Source organism: Trichoplusia ni, chromosome 7 (genome assembly GCF_003590095.1).
Source record: "Trichoplusia ni isolate ovarian cell line Hi5 chromosome 7, tn1, whole genome shotgun sequence".
In the NCBI taxonomy this organism is placed as follows: domain Eukaryota; kingdom Metazoa; phylum Arthropoda; class Insecta; order Lepidoptera; family Noctuidae; genus Trichoplusia; species Trichoplusia ni.
This window is the reverse complement of record NC_039484.1, coordinates 8,739,514-8,762,250: the sequence shown is the minus strand read 5'-3', so window position 1 is coordinate 8,762,250 and position 22,737 is coordinate 8,739,514. Positions and strand designations below refer to the sequence as shown.

The window sequence follows — 22,737 nt, the reverse complement described above, 5'->3', positions numbered from 1 at the left end:
TGTTTTTAGCTAATGCAAGATCGATATAATTATTCCCGCGCGCCGTACCTTGGCGTCAACGAAACTTATTATTTATTCGTCTGTAAAAAAACATAATACATACGAGCAGCATATACAAAGAGATATCAAAGTTATTTTTAATAACGCGTGTCGTGTATGTAAAAAAAACCGAGTACCTCCTTTATTTTATCTCTTTTATTTATAGAATGTTAGATACACCCTGTTTAAAATTTTATTAGAAATCTAAAATAAACAATCCATTATTTTAAAATCTATCTAAAATAGTAAGGTCTATCGAAATTTAGTAAGGTACTCAGAACTATCTTTCAAAAATACACTTTCGAGAATGTTGTCCCTGTATCCTTGGTTATTCTTATCCCATGTTGATATTCTTTTTTAACAAATACTCAATTATATTTTATATTTCTATACCGTTATAGACTGCGCTTTCGAAATATCCTATTTTGTTTATTTATTTAATATATTTTATTCCAAATAAATGTATTTTTAAAGTTTGGTAAATTCAAATCATCACACAAATGTCATCTTAAATACCAAACCGCTGCCACTTATGTAAATAAATGTCATTAAACAATATCTTTCGATAAATTATAAATTCGTCAAAAAATACGTATAACGTTCATAGCATCGAATCTTCTTACTTTTTTTTAATACAGCAGAAAATATAAAATAACTTAAATTGTATAAAACGAAAAGAGTTTCTCGATTGTATTAGGCAAGCTCATGAGACATCATTACACCGACAAACCACTCGTGTAAAGTGACAACTATGCCCTCAGTCAATAAAAATCAAACAAGGAATCTAGCATCACCTCTTATAGCAAGACTAATTGTGGAAATGAGAGACACTGCACGGCGTATAGCTTCGTCTCTTTTACACAATTGCAGGGGTTACTAAGATGTGGGGATTGTTCACCAGGATGGTACACCCTTTTACAGACGAGCGGACGAATTACGTAGAATGAATGTTAACTCGGTCGAGTTCAATTAATGTTAAAGCTCAGTTTCAAACGTAATGTGTGATTTAAATGTAACCTTAGACGTGTTTTGAGGTCGTCTTCACAGTCGTTTGACAAATTAACCCTGGTTTTATGAGACTGGCCGTGTACTGTTTCATTTGCAAGCAGGGACTGAATAACCCGAAAATTACGGTATGTTTAAATAACGGTATGACGTCATACCGTAAAAAAATAGTTACCGCTATATTTGGATACCTAATTTTATTTCGGTACCTTAATTTTTGGGTACCAATATAAAAAGGTATATTTCGCTAGCAGTACCTAGCCGTTACTAAATAAAAGTATGAAAGAGACGGAAAGACGAAGAAAACAGGATTGTTGCCGGTGCGCACGGTCGTGCCTTGGCCTTGACCACCCTTTTCGGTGCCTCGCACCCCTCGCCCACGTCCCGCAACTGTCAACGCTATATTTTTCGGTACCGATATCGCATAAAGGTTAAATAGCGGTATACCCTTACTTTTATTTTTTTAAGGTACACTTATTTTATACCGGTAGCGTAACCTTATACCGTAACCCCTTTCAGTCCCTGTTTGCAAGAGTTTTAGCAGTTAAGTTATTCTTTATTTTGATTTAAGAAGAACCAGAAAAACAAGTATGACAAGCAAAGGCTAAATGTTTTGGCCTAATCGTTTTCCCGTGTCCTATTTTTCGGCCTTAAAATATCTTGTTACCAGTGCAACAGCATTATTTTCGAAAATATCACACTTACCAAGATTACTAGCAATCAAAATAACGGTCTTGCAATGATTTGTACGACGAAGATATAATAATACTAGCTGTGATACTAGCCTGCTAAATAATTTACGGGTAAAAGAACTTCGGGTCATTGACACCAGGTATTGAAGCAGATGTTTAATACTTTAATTTACTATTTCTTTGTTATCGTGTCAAATGAAAAACAAAAAGAGCTTATACTTGATATTAATTGGCAACTGTTTTTATAAGCAACGCTGTCCGAACTCTATTTAAGAACAGTTTTTGTTTTACGAATGCCTATGTAAGTTTACCGTTACCGTTTGCGGTAATGCGAAACAAGTCGCTGTTTATATGGTTTAACCGTGGCCAGCATTAAGTTAATCACATGTGGTGAAGTCGACCTTGATTTGCTGTCTGTAAAATATTATTTACGATTTTATTATTTGTAGATATTCTTCTGTTTTTTATTTATTAACTAGGGCGGATTTTAAAATATTTATTTTGAACTATCATGTTAGAATCTAGATATTGTTTCAAACATAATTTTATTTTTCTATGATATCTTAATAATGACACATAATGGATTCTCTCATAACTTTATAAGTAGGCGATAGGTCAGTTCGATTCTGGTTAGTCATGATGGCATCACAGTAATTTCCGCAGTTCCGCAGACATCCGCACATCCGGTAACTGGGGTAAATACAGATAATAAAAGTAGTTTAGGTATAAAAATAGTAGATTTTTAACATTTAGCACTATATTTTAATATAACGCATATTTTATGTAGGGAAATTAAGGGCAGCGTATTATAAAATCTTTAGTTTGTGAGTGAATCGTACGGTTTTGTGGTATTGTACCTTTGCCATGCCTTTCCTTTTATCATATAACAAAAAGAAAGAAGACATTTGAACCCACTAAAAACTTTTTATCATTTAATTTTAATAAAATATACCAATAGAAAAATAACGTTCACCTTTTCCCGCAGTGCGTATTCGTGGATTCAACAAACAAGAAGTTGTTTTACACTAGCGACCATGGCCGGACCATTCACCGAACAGACCTCGTCTTCCACCCCAGCGAGCTTGCTTTTGATGAGGAGTTTCCCGACAAGTACGTCATCCTCGACAAAGTGGACAGCAACAGAAAAGTAAGTACACTACGTACAGTAGGTACAACTGGGGACTTGCTCGAGGGGATGTCACCAATCATACAATCTCGGTAGTTTGACCGTCACGTGGCTAGGACAATTGTCACCTAATGATTTATTGTGTTGTTGTGCACGAGTTTTATTTCTGTTTATTGAACTTACTGAAATATGTTTTGTGAAATGTTTGTTAGGAATAAAAGCATATTGCTTGTGGACCCGCTCTAAACATTTGTAGTCCATGAGGGTATTAATCTTGGGCAATCCTGTTCCTCGAAAGACTGCCCGTCTGGTAATAACTATCGGACGACTATCTCCGTTCCCTTTTCGCTGGTGACAGAATGGGGACGCTTTAGCAGCCTTTTTCGGGCTCCTACAATAGAACCATGTCAGAATACTAACTTAAACTCCGTTTCTCTAGATGTACCTGACATTGGATGGTGGAAAAACATTCAAAATGATCCAGAGCTACGTAAAGACGTTCTTCTGGTCTTCGGGCCCCGGTTTCTCGAAAGTCTTCTACATGGAACGCTGGAAGCCAGATGGAACAAGTACTGTTTTCAGTGCCAGTGACCCAACTGACCTGGTCAACGCTGAAATACTCTTCGAAGATGCCAAGGATTTCCAAATAAAAGGAGATTACATGTTCGCTACAAGGCAGGCTAAAGAGTCCAAAGACGTAAGTGTTTATCTTACCTTTCAAGTCTTTTTATACCTGCCAGATATTCTTTTGAACAGAAACTTTCTAAAATTACGCAAACGGATTTGCTTCGGTATTTACGCCCATGAAATTACTTATTTCAGTTCGGTGTACGCTTTTTCATTAGTCTAAAGTAACATGTAGGTAAATAGTTATGATAACAGCTAAGGTCACTTGCGCGTTGTGTTTAATTCCCATACCTTGCATTGTTATCGGCCAATGTAATTACTAAAAACAAAACAACCAAGAAACAAAGAAACCTCGAGTGCAAATAACTTGGTTCGTCGATCAATCACCATTCACCTTTAAGTCAAAAACATTGTTGTGATAGAAACATCACTGTTATGTTTTAATAATATTTGCGTCATAATCAGCTGATAATAAATTATCGGGTACTTAGCCGCGGAAGGAAGGTTTCACTGTGGAATTAATAAACATTGATAGCTTAATTAATCATATTAAAAAAAATCAGTTACTTTATGTGTACCATAATTGGATAATTTAATTACACGAGGACAGGAAACATAATATCGTTTCGACGAATGATCCGATTGCATTGAGCCTGTTTTTATCCTCCCTTTTTCATTTCACTGATTATTCTACGTCGTTGATATAAACACATGTTATTTGATCATAAAGTCTTTGTTTACAAAATTACGAAAACATTTCTATTTGCCGTGTGTCCGTGTCTGATTATTCTGTTATCAGTCGTTACCTCATGCGAAAGTAACATCTGACGATATCGATATAATTTATGCGAAACGGCTTTATCGATTAATCGTTCATACATTATGCTTGTCTTTGTCTAAACACTTTATAACTTATAAGACGATAGCTGACATGAAGACAAATGTACAGGGCATATGCAAGTCCCGGCTGAATTCTGAACTTATAGTATTTCCGCTTTAAGAAAGAGACGGTGCTATATCCATATCAATTCCTAGAATTATTGTTTTCAAACAGTACTGTCTTAATTTCAATATTGTCATATGAAATCAGTGTGTTATTATTATAAATGCCTGATTCATCATCGTGACTCATACTCCAAACGTAATGCTTAGTTCAATGAAAACATACATATCGGTATCAAATATTTTTGAGCAGGCTGTCTCGAAATTGATAACATGTATGTGACTAGTCTGGGTCGATGTGTTTTTGGTCTTAATTTTTGATGGTTTTGAAAAGTATTGGGCAACCTATTTCTTTACACGTGCAGAGATATTTTCTAACTTATAGTTTGAAGAGAAAACATTTTTTTTTATACTATTTTGATATAAAAATGTCCAGTAGTCGACGAATATGGGCTAAGAATATTGAAGATGATATAAAAATACCATCAATATTAGTCATTTCCATTACAAGTTTGCAGTCAACAACACACTTCGTTGGCCACTTTGTAGAAGACATTTGAGTCATCAATTACTGCACTTTGACATTGCTATAGATATACCTACCGGTTTGTTAATACCCTCTGTATCATGTAACCACGCGGCAAGGAAGTCGCTTGTCAAGGATAATACGGCAAATTGTAGAGCTTGAACCGGCTCCTTGTGACTAGAATATTCGCAGAAATTACCCGAATCACCTTTGTTGATAATATAATGTATGCAGCACTTACGAGATCATAAGATCATGTGGCTGCTGTAGTTTGCTGCGTGCCTGCCTTTCTCAGGTTATTGACTTGGGTGTATTATGTTTATTGATACGCTTTGTTAAGACTAATTCGACGCCTACAGCTGCGGAGTGCGATCTACTTACGGGTCGTGCGGTTTGCTGTCTTGAACAAGCATTTGGTAGATTTTAGAACATTTTTTGGTACGTCGGGCTGGTAATAGTTTTATAATACTTTTAAAATAGTATCTCAGTAAAAGTATTTTAACTTTCGAATTCAGATCAACTAAATTTGTTAAGTACCCACATCTTTCAGAAATGTCAGTATGTTTGTAGAGCACGTGCGAACTCTATTTTATTTTTTAATTGAGGACTTTCACTATTGGAGATTCACTACAATTTCCCAACGAGTATAATATAATATTTTTCCGCCCGAACGACCTTAATAAGGACAACAGACAATATTACTTCATCACACAGTTTCCATTTAATAGCCAATTACGAAGGCTCATTAACAAGCCTGCGTAGAAACGTTATTGTGATATCAAGAAATACAATCGTTTTCTAATTTCGTTTTCACACTCTGACCGTTTATTTTGTTCGTTTATAAAATGGTGAATATGAGGTGCAAAATATGTATGGATTCACTAATTGACTTTATTGCATAAGAATACCAAATTTGATGGCAGACAAAAAAAAATATCGGACCACACCATCCGTTTCTTTACCTCGATTATATATTTGTTGCTATTACGCAACTGAAATGCATCATCGAAAAAATATATATTCTAGGTTTCACGTCTCATGAGATACAGGCTGGTGACAGTCGGCAGAGATACTTCGAACGGCAATAGGGCTCCGTTTTTACGCTTCGGGTACGAAACTCAAAAAGCAAAATGAGTCTCAAGTTGTGAAAAAACAGTTATCTTATTTTCCTCAATCTTGTCCCACTTGTACGTAAGTTATAGATATAGTAGTATGTCTATTGTCTGTACTCCTTATAAAGATACCAACAATTTTCTAGTCATGTCGAATAATGTATTGTCTCAAAATGTGCGCATGCCGTGTCATTCTCTCGTGCTTGTGACGTCGAGACGCAGTGAAAAACTTTTCATTTGCAAAATGGAGCACGCCATGAATTAGATACTGTTGAAAGATATACCATGGCTTATTATTTTTTTATTTTCTAATTGTTTTGTGATTATAGAATGCTAATGACGCTGTCATTAATGCTCCCGTACTGGGCTCACTGATTATAAAATGTCTATCTACCATCGACACGAAAAGAATTGCAGATTTTCATCAATAATAATATATTATTTGTAACAATATAGTTATAAAATAAAACGCAATTAAGTAATTTTCTATGATTGCGACGCTCACGACCTAACTTGGCTCCTAGCGTGTTTTTATATTTACACTCAAGTTATTTTAGTACGACTAATATATTCACATTAGTTTGTTCCGATGTAGGTCACTGCTGTTGGTATGCGTAATTATTTTATGCGATGCAAATAAAGTTCTTGAACTTTATTTTTTCGTACATCTGTTAGGTATATCTACTAATGTGTTTTGATAATACTTATTATTGTATCCAAATATCTGATATTTCATATCTGAGCCACGGTTTTTATCCTATTTTCCACGTCTCCATAATATAAATGAAAGAGTATCATGGAAGAACCAGTTTTTTTGTGGTAAAAAATTTATTGTAGATTATAATCATTTCACAATTAATTATTACATCGATAAGACGATGTTTTAACTGCGTATTAATTTGTATACGTGTCGTCTATGTAGGTAGGTACCTAATACCTACTTATTTAGCATCTAGGTGACGCATAACGTTCGCCATAGGTGGATGTAGACGATGTAGTGAAATTAATTATTAATGAACACGATCGTGAAGTGTAGGTAGCACTATGTATACAATACACACGCACGTCGTGTTTTCACGTATCTATTTCATCAAGGTCTTGAAAATACTGAAAGGGTTCTGAAATTACTGTATTGTTTTCTCTTCGTATACGTTGATTTTTCAAAGAATTTTGACAAAATTCAACTGTATCCCGACGTAATAAGGACGGCATTCTTTTTTTAATTACTGGGGTTAGTTGAATTTCAAATATTAGAATACTGAATACGCTATATTGTACTTATGCCCTTATACTAACGTATAGCATAATTCGTTATTGGTGAAGGCTACAACAGTTTCCATATCTAGGATATGAATCTTCCTAACAATGCCTTTGACAATGTTCCAAGACTGCTTAATTAATCTAAGCGATTGTGGTTTTATTTTGTTTTTGTCTAGAGTTCAAGCACTTTTACTTTTTGGATAAAATAATGCATTTTAATTGCTTCTTATTAGACTAGAACGAATCCAGAGCATTATTTTCTCTTTACCATCGTTAAAGTTTTTTTATATTTTAGAATTTGTGGGAATTCGTTAAGAGAGCAACCTTTTTTTCGACTTCAAGTTCGCACTTATTTTTTTCAGCGCCAATGAGTTACAAAATTTGTTACTTGAGTAGTTCACTTCCCTACCATGAGTACCGTTTAGTTTTTTTCTAACGGCCCGACGTCGGCGGAGCAATTACAAAAAGCCGGCCAAGTGTTTCTTACTCTAGCATTTCTCTGAACCTCTTCATAGTCAGGTACAAGTTCCCTTACTAACTTATTTATTTGGTTTAATATTGAAGTTCATTTACTAGCTAAATGATCTCTGTTAATTTTGATAACACCTTTTTCCTTGTTTTTTCTTTTCGGCAAGTGTTCGTCGTATGATACTATTTTCATAGTAAAGCGTAAGAGGTTATCATGAGTTAGGTCGTCGAACAAGTTTCTGCGAAGTCCTAACGACCTTTCAGCAAAGCTCCTCATATTGTGACATTTGATATTACTGCGCATTTAGCATTCCTGCTTCGGTAGCAGAGGGGTCATTTCTAGAAAGGACTGCGAACGTCATGTTTCTGTGTACCTACGTATACTGTAGCCAGTGTAGGTACGAGGCCCGATCAATAAGCATTACTATAAGTATTTTGATGTCATTGTTGTTGTAATATGAAGTGAGTGCCTTTCAGGTCACATAAACAACTCTTTCATGTTTTAGTACCAACAAAGTGTCCTTTGTGACTATACAAATGGGTCTGTTCTTTGGTACTTATCGGAGTTTTTAAGTGCCATTGTGCAATAAGTAACTTGGCTTTAGATAAGGTAGTTTTTGTTAGCTGTTAGCTATTATGTAAATTGTTATACCACTTTTTTATGTGACTTTTCCAGTCAGCTTAAAGATGATCTGTGTTCTGGAACCTGTTTCAATCTTAGATTAATACGAGGATAGTCAAAAACTAAAACACATTACTTGTATTCGCTGCGAGTTAAAAGCGCCCAAACGATTATAATTATAGTTGGTTAACTAATTTTCGTAGGAACATTTATTTTGTGCATCCGTAAGCCTAGCTGTCAGAGCGATTAATAATATTTCGTGGGATTCGTTTGCTTAGTTTGTAGCAAGTGTAATTTACGATAACACTGTCTTTTTGTTAGCGCAAATCTTTAATTTTAAGATATAAATGCATTATTTGTATTTCTCGTATATAGAATATTCAGATTACATCGTCATATTCGACTATCATTATAACTAATCACAGCACACAACATATGCATAATTTCGAAACAAAGTCTGTTGCAAAAACTCGACTTTCGAGGTCAATTTAAGATGGCAACCGGTTTGCATTTATTTCATAATGTTTCCTTTAGTCTTTATTACGTATAACAAATCATAACAAAGCTGAAGTTCTATTGAACTGTTTATAACGTACTATATTAACGTATTGTGATGGTAATACACTACCTTTATTATTAAGACGTTGGTCAATACAAAGAAGATGTCACGCACTCCATTGTTGTTATGACTCCGTACCAAGGTCTACTATAGTTTAGAAAGAAGGGTGTAAACTTTTATGGTTATATGCTTTGTTGTATTATAAACTACGGTTAGGTACAGCTAAAGTCCCCTCACCTCTTAGTCGTAATCACTCTTCTAATTTATTTGTATAAGCTGAAAGTTTCAAGTGACGTAATTCATTATGAATATCTTTTGAAAAGTAAGGCTCGCTTATGTTATGGATTCCTGCATCACTTGAAGTATAATAAAATATCATGAAATATTACAATCCTCTGTCAATTCTGTTTACGTAATAGGAAACTTGAAAAAAATATAATAAATTATAAGAATAGTTTTGTTATTTGTTAAAGTTAAATATAGCTTTTAGAAACACTGCGACCGCTTATCTTAAATCCTCTTGAAGTTAAAATTAATTGATTAAAATGGTTGATTAAATTGATTAAATTGATTACAGTTATTAACCATCGTTTTCGATTTTTCAAGATGAGACGAGATATTGTGTTCTTAGCCTATCGGAATAAACAAAATTACCAATTAGCAACGTTGCGCTTACAGTCATTATTGTCAAGTTAGTTTCGGAATAACCAATTGATTGAAGTGTGAAATCGATCAACAGGTTTACAGCTTTAGCACTAAGTTTATAGTGGAGATAAAATCGTCATAAAATCTCACTACGGAAACAGCTAAGAGGTACAATTAAAACTTGTAGTATTCTACCTTCATTTTAATTACCAAGTGCGCCTTGCAGTTATAATAACGAATGTTTCATAAATTGGCAAGCGAGACAGTTTCAAACTTTCTAAAGTAGAGCGACCAATTATGTTTAAGTTTGATGCATATGGTCACGAGCATCGAGTTAGACCATCATTTATTACTATAGTTTCCAGAATAGAAATATCTATAAAGTACACAAATAATGGCTCATTTCCTTTTTCAGAGAAACACACTGCACTTATATATTTCTCACCAAAGAGGCCCATTCTACAAGGCAGAGTTTCAAACAGAATTGGATCTAAAGAGATTCCATATCGCAGATGTAACAGACCAACGTATATTTGTCTCTGTCATGCATACAAACTCTCTAGCCAACTTGTATGTGTCGGAGATAAGCAACAACTTCACTCAGTACAACTTCGTTTTGAGTTTGGAGCAAATTCTGTGTTATTTCCCTGATGCGAACTGGAAGGACAGCTGGCTTGAGTAAGTTCATTTTTTATCATTAGAGACACTTACTAATATAGATTTAAACGAAAAATATGGAGGGCAAAAGAAATCTGTCCCAAATTTTGATGTTTCCACTAATGATTATTTGGCATAATGATATTATTTCAACCCATTTAAACTAGGAAGGTCATATCATATAAGCCAAAAACTAACAAATACCAAAGGGAATGTCTTTGTTGTTATTCTTGGTAGACCTTGGCAATTAGGACAAAGTACTTTAGTCCGAAAGTCACTGAGGTGACAGTCTTATACAAACTACATACATCAAACAGGTCTTGACGTGAATGGAGTAAACAATTACCGGGTCACTTTCAGGGATGTGACGGAAGACCCGTTCACTGATCTCTACCGTGTTGAAGGATTGAAGGGCATCTATATAGCTTCGCGTGTAGACTCGAAGGCTCCCGTCACCAACATCGGGCCAGAGCATCTGATTTCCTTGATTACTTTCGATCACGGAGTCACTTGGTCGCCTATCAATCCGCCAACTGAAGATGAGAATGGTAATGTATATTTCATTTTTCATTTTGTATAACAAAATGATTGTAATGCTGCGGAGTTATCATAAAACTTTGATATCTATAGGTACCTATATAAAACGTTGTTTTTGAAACACTATTTAAAAAACTGCATCAGAATCAGTTGCATAGTTTTAAAGATTTGAGAACTGACAAACAACTTCGTTTTATAATATGTAGCGATTGTTTGCTTCATCTTTTATTTTATTTATAGCCTTTGCTGGATTGCACTGAAATAATATTATGTTCTAGATTGTTGATGTTGATTAAAAAAAAATTGAAATGTATTTTTGTTTATGTCTAATGTTTACAAGAAGAGAAGATAGTCAGGATCACTTACTTATTTTAAAGTAAATTAATGTGAAGTAAGAGAATTTCGACCTAATTTTTCATTTCAAGGCCAAAAATACTTCGAATAAACAATGATCAGGAAAAAATATGTTACTTATAACGTAATTTCAGTGTCTGTAATAATTATGTACCGCTGGTGCTAATGCATTTCTTATCGACTTACGTTGCTTGCCTTGGTAACGCATCCATTAAGTTTCCTCTTCGGTTTAAAAGGCCAGTTGTTATGAAACTGGTGGGTAATGAAGTTTTCCTCGAATTTAGTTTATTATATTAATTATTCATCAATTAAAATATTATGAATAATAATGATGGCGATGTGCTTCGAAAATAATATTGTTATTATTCGCATTGCAGCTTATGACGACAGTAAATGGAAGTTGACTTACAATATTGTTTGTTTCTAGGTAAACCGTTAACCTGCCATATTGAGAACTCATGCAGTCTGCATTTATGTCAAAAGTTCAGTCAGCTGTACCCAGTCACAAGGTAAGAATAATACGGAATTTCCTATGCAAACATCACAAATAATAGTAAACCTTATGTCGATTTGGATAAAGTCTATATATCTATATATCAAGCGGGGACATTTTCGAATTTATTGGGTATAACCAACTAATCGGTATTTCCCCATATCGATAACTATGTTTACATATTAAGTTTGTTCCGCCGTAAAATGATGCAACACTGTTTTCTAGATATTCTAAATGCAACACAAATATTCGTACAATATTCTCAACTTTTTCTTCTGCGCTATTGACGAGAGACGTCTGATAGTGATATGTAGTTCTTAGTTCGGCGAAAACCTTATCGGTGTTTTACAAGTATTCTGTCCTCGGGGTTGCTCCCCTATGTCTTCAAAGTCAATTGTTTAATAACAATGGTCCATCAGGACTATATAAAAGGTCCCATATGCAATAGAAAACGTTTACGAGCTATTATATGATAAATTAAATCAGTGCCTAAGGGTCTCTCAATAATAGCACAGGGCTGACGAAGTGCTACTGTGAAAGGTTGATAGCGATAAGAAACAGGGACCGGCCGGATACTCATTGAAAGGGTTTTTGAAGGGGTTTTTTTAAGCGCTTCAAGAAAAAACCCTATGACATATGTTACACCTTCGAACGGATTACTGTAACCCTGTTCCGAACAGGTTACCCTTTACTACCCTGTAACACTGTAACAGGGTAACCCACTCCAACCTAAGACAATGCAATATGCACTCTTTATCATAGACATTAGTTTGAAAATAGTACAACCACGAGCGCACGTGACATCTTACCGCCCAGCGGCGCCATTGTTGCATTTACCGAGCGACTTGTAAACATGGAATAAAAATCATTGTGGATATGATCTTACAGTTTAATTTTGCTTGTCGCACTTTTCAAACGTTGTGATATATATTTTTCGTGTCTATACTTGTAGACCAGGGTCGATAATTTTTAAAACCAAAAAAAAAATAGTAGGATGAAACCCATTAGAAAAGGAGGGGAATATTATAAAAATGAAAGGAAAAATAATTTACGGGTGATCTGAGGTCGGGAAGGGGGTGGGAGTGACGTTTGAAGAGTAAAAAACGGTTTTTATCGATTTCCGGCAAAACTAAAATTCGTATCGAAAAAAGTCAAATGGCAAAGTTCTAAAAGAAAAAGATCTAAAACTTTTGTGTTTACATTTTTTTCACATAACCTCAAAATTTATGTGAAAAATCTAAAAAACCAAGATTGTGGTTTTTTTTTTGTATCTTTTACAAAAATTTATTTTTGTAACGAAATTTGGTGAAAACTTACTTTTATTGTGTCCCAAATACGCTGTAATTTATTTGATTAAAAATATTTATTTTTTCACCTTATTTTGAATTAATATAAAAAAACACTCTAATTTTCAATCGAAAATTCACCCGTCAAATCTTCTCAGAAAATGCAAAGAATGAAAAAAACTTGTATTCGATTTTTTTTTAAATTATTATAAATAATTTCACCTAAAATTTTGATCTCATTTTGTGTTCAATATACCAATAATTGAGGAAGGTTTAGGTATATAAAATTACGCTGCAACTAATAGGAGCGAAGATTTAATGGAAAATGTGGCAAATACGGGGAAAAATATTAATCTTCGAGGGCTTTCGTTCAAAAATTCCTAACTTATATCTTCTAACCACGCGGACGAAGTCGCGGGCAACAGCTAGTTACCTATATGACGTTTCGCGCGTAGGTAGTTTGTCCGAGAGGCGCGAGTCGCGGCGCGACGCGTCGGCGATACAAGAAAATCAGCTTTAGTCTTAGTAAAGCAATGAGGGGCCGCTAGGGTGCAAGTATGCAGCTCAAGTTTTGTGGGTAATTCAGGGTAACACGAATAAAAGCCTTTCGTGAAGGTAACCACTTCAAAGGGTTAAGTTATTGAAGGGGTTAACCCCTTCACGTGGTTACCATAATGAAGGTGTTAACCATTTCGCTGGGTTTCGAGGATGTAACTCGAACAAAAGGTAACACTGCGATATGAGTTACCCCGTGTACGGGTTACCTTGTCAAACGGCTTAACTCTAAAGTGGGGTTGTCCGGTCCCTGATAAGAAATATAAACAGACTCAATTAAATAGAACTCTAGGAGATCTAACATCAATTTGAATTCGAATTATGGACAAAATTTATAGCCACTAGGCACCAAGTGCAAACCAATGTAATATTGGTCCTGCCATTATTAATTTACAAAAGGTGAGGGACGACGTGTACCTATAGTTGCATTGCATTGGCGGCGGGTGATTTTTTGCCTCGATGTTAGTGCGTCAGTTGTTATTACTTTTCATTATTATACGTCGTGTGCGCACGTATCCCCTCCACTCGTGTCTCGAAGCTCTTTTTATCTGCGTCGAAGTATGCATTCACAAATCGCTCACGAATGTGATGGTATTCATAAATAATATTACACATTTCCTCGCTTTGACTCTGCAATTGAACCTTATTGATAAAAGTTGTCATCGTGTTAACGAGCTACAAGTTGATTGTACGATATGATTGTATGATTAGTAAATCAAATAAGAGTTTAGTCAACAAGACAGCGAATACACCTACAATTTTAGGACTAATCGCGTTTATAAAATAACATTATAATTTAAATACACTTTAAATTAGGTTTAGTAATAGTTATTTCATTCATCAAAGGGGGACAGGGGGAAAGGGACAATATGGTAACTATATTTATAATAAATGATAGTCAACATACATAAAGAAAAGGTTACAATCTCTCTCAGCATTGAAGCGGTCATTGCCTTCAGCGAGTCTACTTCAGGTTAAAATGCCTGCACCAACAATGCACACAAAATATTAATCTATCATCTCAATATGAAAAGGAAATAACCTTATACTTGTTGATACCTTTGTAATCGTAGCGGCAAAGTCACCTTGAACTCTTTACGTACCTTTCTCGATACATAATTGAATTAACCGACCGCTTTCTGACGATATGATTTATCTGTTTACTGCATAGTTTGTTGACCCTATTGACATGGGAAGGAATAATTTACTGAATTAGACGGTTGACACCGTTTGTAGTCAGTCAAATCAATATCACGGGAGCATGGGTCAGGCTGTTTGTTCCTTGATAATGAAATAATGCGTTAGGATAAATAAATTAGAATATAATAGGTAAAACCATGTACTTGATCATAGTGTTCCTTTTAAAGTAATACAGACAAATCTCGCTTTAGGATGATGAATTATTTCTATACGGTCTGTTTCTCCTTTCATGTTTAAAGGAGACTAGCACAATTGGTGCTTAATAATAAGACTGGCATTTCCGCATAAGTCTGTTTTGCCTTTCGAATAAATACAAAAAGTTAATAAAGTAATTTGATTGCCTTGACGTGTTCTACAATTAGATTTATCTTAAAGAAACATAGTACATAGATTACGCAGTACTTATATAATCTTGTAGCTTAGAAAATACAACTTGGTTTCTTTTTTTAGAAATGGTCCACTGCTAAGTAGCTATTGGTAAATTATTATTATTGGTTCTTCAAAGAGTGTTTTTGCTTTTACACCATTTCGGACTTCATGCTTAACTCTTGAGCATTTATATCTCAACTTCTAATTTATTATAAGCTATGACTTATTCTTCAATATTAATCATGCTCTGTATAAAACTTATTTAAAAAATCTTAATATAAAAATTAATATTTTGGGTCAACTTCCCTATCTCTATTTTCTCACTTGCTGTTTTCTGAGCGTCGTTACTCATCCTTTGATAAGTCTTAACACAACAGTCTTTATAAACGTCTAGTCACGACTTTTTGCTTCTTGTAACAAACTTTTCATTGGAAACAAGAATGAATATAATTGAATGCCTTCCAATGATTCAAGTTTTTATCGCATCTGAACAACTGTATGAAGTAAATGTTTGACTAACTTGTAATGTGAATTAATGAAATACGATTTCAATTGGTGATGGTAATAATTCGTTTTCTAAGATATAATCAAATCGATTATTTGAGGCTCACTTCATTATTTTAATTATTTTAACGGTTCACAAAAGCCAAATTAATTAGATATGTGATTTTATGTAACTGGCCTAAAACCGGAAAATTGTAGGTGTAAAAAATTGCTTTAATCTTTACTATTATTAATTGTTAGTCAATTAACAATACATGCCTAAAATAAAAATGCTGATTAAAATAAATTACTTGCAGCCCACCAGGAAATGTGGTTGCGAACGGTTTGAGGTAAACTCATACGAATAATAGAGTGAATTAAACACTACATACTTTTTTGCTTTTAATTTACTTTGCACATTGCACGGACATTATTTTATTTTTCATTATATTTTATAATTTTAACTACCCATTTATTTTGTGTTACTTGAAGTGCATTAGAATATTATTCATTCATCTGTTTTTAACACACAATGGCGTTGTTTTTTTTGTTAGATATAATAATAGCGTTAAATGTAGAAATAATTTAGTTACCATCATAATTAATTTGTAAAAGTTAAGCATGGCGTAGCTTTTGGGTCATTGGTTCTAATATCATTATATGGCCTAGGAACGTATTCAAAGGGTTTTTATTTAGTGTATGTCGGGTGTTAAGTGTGTGTGGCATGATTGGGGAGTCATCATTATCTTTTTATTATAGGTCTGCCAGCATAATGAGCTCTAAGTCAGCCCCAGGCATTATAATGGCTACTGGTGTAATGGGTAAGTCATTAAAGGGCATACCGGGAGTCTACATCAGTAGAGATGCTGGACTCACATGGAAGAGGATCCTAAAGGACTATTATTTCTTCAACTATGGAGACCACGGCGGAGTTCTAGTCGCAGTCAAATATTTCAAATCTCGCGGCGAAACCAGAAAGATATTGTACTCCACAAACGAAGGAATCGAATGGAACTCTTATCAGTGAGTCATTTAATGCATTGTGTGTTATCAATATCACATTAATTGTTTGTCGTTATTAACCATATTAATTTGTAGGTTCAATGCCGATGACCTGCGCATTTACGGACTAATGACCGAGCCGGGCGAGAATACCACAACATTCACTATGTTCGGATCAGCCAACGAGCAACATCAATGGATTATAATTACCATAGATCTGAAAAACACATTTACTCGTAACTGTACGGACGAAGACTACAAGTACTGGTCGCCATCGCCTCCCAATTCATCGGTGTCTTGTGTGCTCGGAACTAGGAATACATTCCAAAGGCGATTAGCTCACACGAACTGCTACAACGGTATTGATTACGATAGACCTTTCAAGAAGGAAACGTGTGAGTGCAGTCGTCGCGACTTCGAATGTGACTTCGGTTTCATGCTCTCAGGAAACGAATGTATTCATAACAAATCTGCCAAGTACGATCCTTATGCACTCCCGTCCGACTGCCAGCCTGGACACTTCTACAAGCGAACTAAGGGCTACAGGAAAATTGATGGAGATGTCTGCACTATCTCTGGTTACATGCCTTATGTCCCAGATATGATCCCCTGTCCCATCGGAGAACCTACGGAGTTCATGTTAGTCGCCTTGGGTAACAAAATAGCTCGCATAGATTTGTTCGATAACTCTACGATCTATCCGGTTATAAACGAAAGAAACATAGTAGCTATTGAATTCGATATTAAGAACAATTGTATCTATTGGGCTGACATCGAATTGGACAAAATCAGTCGCCAGTGCTACAGCAACGGTACTGCCCGGGAGGTTATTATCGATAAAGACTTGGCGAGTATTGAGGGAATGGCGTTTGATTATATTTCGAACGTTTTATTCTTCGTCGATGGTTTAAGAAAGAAAATTGAAGCCGTCAGGACAGACATGTCACACGAGTCCAGAATGAGAGTTACAATTCTAGACTCCAAAATTCTATCTAGGCCTCGAGGTATCGCGGTACATCCCAAAGCCGGCTACTTATTCTGGACCGACTGGGACAGGGTCAATCCTTCCGTATCGAGGTCAAATCTTGATGGTACGGATGTTAAGAAATTGTTCGGTAAGCCAATTGTCCAGTGGCCTAATGGGATAACGATCGATCAAATGTCTGAGAGAATTTACTGGGTTGACGCAATGGAGGACTATATCGCTAGTTCGGATTTGAACGGGGAATACTTTAAGAGGATACTGTGGAATGACGAAAGAGTAACTCATCCATTTGCTGTTGCTGTGATCAAGGATAAAATGTATTGGGATGATTGGAAGGTTAAGTCTATATTCGTTGCGGACAAAGATAGCGGATCGAATGTGGTGACGATAAACAACTCTTTTATTGGTTTGATGGATCTGAAAGTGTACGCTCACTTTGTTCAGCACGGCAGTAACGCTTGCTCGTATAAGAACACAAGTTGTGACCATATTTGTCTCGGCGGCCCTGGGAACACGTTCAGCTGTTTGTGCCCTGATGGACTGACGATGACCAATGGAAAATGTTTGTGTGCCAATGGTACAGAACCTTTCGCAAACCTGACCTGCCCTGAAACTACAGTATCTTCTTGCGCACTTGTAAGTACTTTTTTAAACTTGACTTGACCTACTTACAGGTTTTCAGTCATTACACCTGTAATCACATGTAACAGAATTCCTTTATTAAAAATATTATCTGCGATCGATACCTACAGATCTTTATGACGTTCGTGTTAATCCGATAAACGTTTATACTGTATTGTAACACAGTAATTAGTCATCGATTATTATAGTTATGAAAACTTTACGACGTATTCCGTCATCACTTACGCCTCTAATTTCTGTATCTAAGAAACAAGATTCTCATACCACGATGTAGCAGAACTTCTATAAATCCATTAAATATTTTATTTTATTTTAAATATTAAAACTCAATTTTCCCCAATCAGGACCAGTTCATGTGCAAGAACGGCAAGTGCATCTCGTCATACTCTCGCTGCGACGGTAACAACGACTGCGGAGACCTCTCCGATGAGATCGGCTGTATGTGCGTACCGCCGATGATAATGTGCGACAACACTCGCTGCTACCTCCCGCATTGGAAGTGCGACGACGATATCGATTGCGCCGATATGAGCGATGAGAAAGGTGCGTCACTAATCCACTATTGATATTATCCGTTACACTAAGTTGTTACTAACTTAACCCCGAGATATCCTAAAATACAAATTTTATCAACATTTTTCCAGTTCTTAAGTGTAAGATATGACAAATATGCTGGCATACACACCATCTTAACAATATAGTATTTATACGAAATTGTATAAAAAAACGTCTATGAAATATCGTTTTAACTCATTGTTCTCCTATGAAAAACTGTTATAATTGATTGTTTCAGATTGCGGCCACCGTAACTGCACTGAAAATAAGTTCCAGTGTGACAACGGCCATTGTATCGAGAAGCGATGGGTGTGTGACGGCGACAACGACTGCAAAGATGGTTCTGATGAACGAAACTGTACCGTAAGTGTATACTGTTATCAATTAAATTTGCTTGTCAGCTTCGCCCAAAGACGATGCCTATTAATAGTTTGCAATTGGAACACAAATATTTTCTTTAGTTAAATTGTAAATACATTCAAATTACACAAAATGATGGAATTGTAAAACATTATTTAAATAATACCTTCTTAATTATTATACCAATTAATTGAAATGCGTTCGTATATAGCTTCCATTAAAAGTATATGCAAACAGAGAAAATATAACAGTCAAACACAATATTTCACAACACTTGCAATAGTAAAATGACGTTCGAGTAAGCGGTCGACAATTTCGCCGACCCATTCAACTGTCAGGATGGCCGAGCGGTCTAAGGCGCCAGACTCAAGGTTCCCTTGCTTACTAAACGTAAGTGCGAGTTGTTCTGGTCCTCATCTGAGGGCGTGGGTTCGAATCCCACTTCTGACAAACTTTTTGTATTCTTTTCATTATTTTTTTTTACTGAAATTTTGTTCAGTAACATAACAGAAATTTACCAGAATACTATTAGTTATACTTTAACAATGATGATGCAAAATTCTTACTAGATGATTTTAATTTTAACAAACCTTTCATTTCATTTTATATCTATATTTATAAAAGATATTTATAGAAAAAAAAAAATATTCATCTTTATTTATTAATTTTAACTATGTTAATAAAATTGTTTATCATATATCTTATCTGTGTAGTCCTATGTGATTAACAAAACAATTAGATAACCATAAACGTTTTTACCATTATTCACCTACCAAAACTTCTAACGTAAACAATCCATGGTGATAATAACACCTCTTTACAGTTACAAACGAAACGTCCAGACATTGTAGACAGCTGTTCGGGCAATGGCTTCGCTTGTAGTAACGACAGCAGCATGTGTATACCTAACTCGTGGGTGTGCGATGGTGAGAAGGATTGTGATAATGGTGAAGACGAACAGGAGCAGCGCTGTAAGGACTCCACCTGCGCTCCTTACATGTTCAGGTGTCCGAGTGGGAAATGTATATTTAAGTCTTGGGTAAGTACAGCATAATAATAATAATAAAAGTTTTGTTTTCCTTACCGATCTTTGGAGTCTGCGACTGTTATGGTTTGGCTAAGCCTAATGTTAGCTTCTTTTGGAGAAGGCAATATCTTAGTCCAGTATAATGTTATTGTTTTTTTAATACATTTATAGTAAACAAGTGATGTAATAATGTCAAATCTTAATGGACAGGTCACACTAATAAAACTCTTATCAACATTTTTTCAGCTATAACTAAGTCATTATTTTATGTAAATGATATTTTTTTTATTAGGTCTGCGATGGCGAGAACGACTGTGGAGATGAACACTTTTCAGACGAGACTAATTGTTCGAACGCCAGTCATTCAAAATTGCTCCCTCTTCCCGGTACAGAGAAACCAAATTTCCCTAGCAATGGTACCTGTTTGGAATGGATGTTTAAGTGTGACAATGGGAACTGTTTGCCGGATTGGTGGAGATGTGACGGTATCAACGATTGTGGGGAAGGTGACAAGTCTGATGAGATCGGCTGCGGCATGCCCGAAACGAGCCCGATTGTGCCCGAACATCGCGCGCCCGTGTCGCGCAAGTGTGGCAAGAATGACTTTACTTGCGCTGATGGTAAGCAGATTGAAAGTAATTTTAAATTCTTGTTAAATTTTTACTAATTTACTATAAAATTGTGCCCTAAAAATGTTGATGCGTTTATTAGGGTAGGTATATTATACAACATGATTGTCAGTTTTATATTTTTCCCAAGGCCACTGCATCCCCCTGTACTGGGCGTGTGACGGCGCAGTGGACTGCCTGGACGGGTCGGACGAGCGCTCGTGTCCCGCGCGCGCCGGCAGCTCGCCCCGCTGCGGCCTCATGGAGACCCCCTGCCGGGACGGGGCCGCCTGCGTCCGGACCGACCAGCTGTGCGACAACATCGTGCACTGCAAGGACCACAGCGACGAGGACAACTGTCCGGGGACATCGGTATGTAGTATTTTTATTTGTTGTTTTGTGTGTAGTTCGGCCGTTTATTAGGTTAACTCATTTAATATCATCATGTTGTGCCACGTGAAGGCATTGGCGAGGTTTTTTTAAAACAATGTTAATTCTGGAATGGAATGTTCGAAAGTGCTAAAATAACGAGGAAGTGAAAAACAGCAAATTTAATGAAATCTGTCTTGTTATCCGACGCAAATGCAATGCAAATTAATAAAAAAGAAATATTAAGCTTTATGCACATACATACTATACTTGCAAAAAACAATTTTAACTAACAGAATGATTCATTAACAGAATCAGAAATTAAACTATAAATAATATCCACAGAGTCACAAGCCTACAGTGGAATGCCAGCGCGGCTACCTGATGTGCGACGACGGTACCAACTGCGTGTCGCTCGCAAACGTGTGCAACGGCAGGCAGGACTGCTACGACGGCACTGACGAACTCAACTGTACCAGCGCGGCCAATGATAACACGCATATGTATCAGGTACGTTGTATGATATTTTGCGAATCGCTGCTAGCTATAGAGATTAAATACGGTTTAACATTTATAGAGTCCACGTAACAAAATACTGGAAAGAAAAGAATTATTTTTAAACAATATTGGAAAAAGTATTTATGAAGGTTATTTTTATAATTTAGTTTCCGGAGTCGCCCAGTATTGCTATTGAAAGAGATATTTGATAATTGTATCAAAAGTTAAAGGATGTTCCTCTTCTCTTCTAAATGTAACTTTAGGTTTAGGATTCGATCGAACATACTAGAGAACAGTGTGTTAAAAATAAGAATATTAAGTGGTACCTGAAGGACTTTTGTCCCTGTGTAGCTTTAAAAAGTCCCTGTCTCTATAATAAACCCTGTCTCGATAAATAAATATACAAACACAAAAACTAATGTAAGCATATCGCCCCAGTTCCTTAGCATCGGCGTGGACCAGTCATCTATAAACTCGACAAGCTTCCTGATATCGTGCTGGATGGCGCAGCAAAAGATGGTGCTGTACAGCTTCCTGCCGTCCATCGCAAAGGTCAGCGACGGCGTCTGGACCAACAAGACATGGACTAACGACAGTATTTATAGGTAAGCGTATTATTTAGCTGCTTGTTTCGTTCGAGTCTAATCCTCCTCACTCCTACTATTATTGTTATATGCTGTGCCCGACATAGTCCTGAATTGTGACTAACTTATCTTTATACGCACAACCTGTATACATCATGGTACGCAATAGTATTTGACTGCACGGATAGCCGAGTAGTTGAGGTCACCACGCCAAAAATCCACAATGCGCGTCGTGTCGCAGGCTCGATCCCCGCGTAGGACAAGCATTTGTGTGATCCGCGAATTCTTGTTCTGCGTCTGGATGTTGTTGTGCAATGTGTATGTGTGTATGTTTGTGAATCCCACCGCGACACAAGGATTAAATTCATTACTGCGGGAGTCGTTTTTTTTTAAGAATTGAGTACATTTTAACGAAACGTGAAGATAGCTTCAGTGTGCGTACTCTTTGTAAACAAAAGTTAAAACGTGAGTATACTTCGTCACTGGGTGCGTAGCGTATTGTCAATCAGGTGTGAACGTACTACACAATGTGAATGCAATAAATTGCGTA

General features: G+C 35.9%; 1 protein-coding gene and 1 non-coding gene across 4 annotated transcripts in view; both read left to right on the top strand.

Annotated features, from left to right (window-relative positions):
- LOC113495973 (40S ribosomal protein S19a) overlaps positions 1–22,737 on the top strand; it is a 35,968-nt gene that overhangs the window by 6,275 nt on the left and 6,956 nt on the right. For 2 of the 3 annotated variants that reach the window (XM_026874997.1, XM_026874994.1), the window contains 15 exons: positions 2,722–2,883; positions 3,302–3,559; positions 10,039–10,301; positions 10,641–10,828; positions 11,599–11,680; positions 15,875–15,907; positions 16,317–16,580; positions 16,656–18,180; positions 18,531–18,729; positions 18,980–19,104; positions 19,925–20,140; positions 20,421–20,748; positions 20,888–21,108; positions 21,451–21,615; positions 22,042–22,208. In XM_026874997.1, coding sequence (XP_026730798.1) covers positions 2,722–2,883; positions 3,302–3,559; positions 10,039–10,301; positions 10,641–10,828; positions 11,599–11,680; positions 15,875–15,907; positions 16,317–16,580; positions 16,656–18,180; positions 18,531–18,729; positions 18,980–19,104; positions 19,925–20,140; positions 20,421–20,748; positions 20,888–21,108; positions 21,451–21,615; positions 22,042–22,208 — 4,196 coding nt within the window. The remainder of the gene's footprint in view (positions 1–2,721; positions 2,884–3,301; positions 3,560–10,038; positions 10,302–10,640; positions 10,829–11,598; positions 11,681–15,874; positions 15,908–16,316; positions 16,581–16,655; positions 18,181–18,530; positions 18,730–18,979; positions 19,105–19,924; positions 20,141–20,420; positions 20,749–20,887; positions 21,109–21,450; positions 21,616–22,041; positions 22,209–22,737) is intronic. The other variant, XM_026874995.1, reaches the window with a different exon arrangement.
- On the top strand, positions 19,435–19,551 carry Trnal-caa. The gene is made up of 2 exons: positions 19,435–19,472; positions 19,506–19,551. It is a non-coding gene; the product is annotated as a tRNA-Leu (tRNA).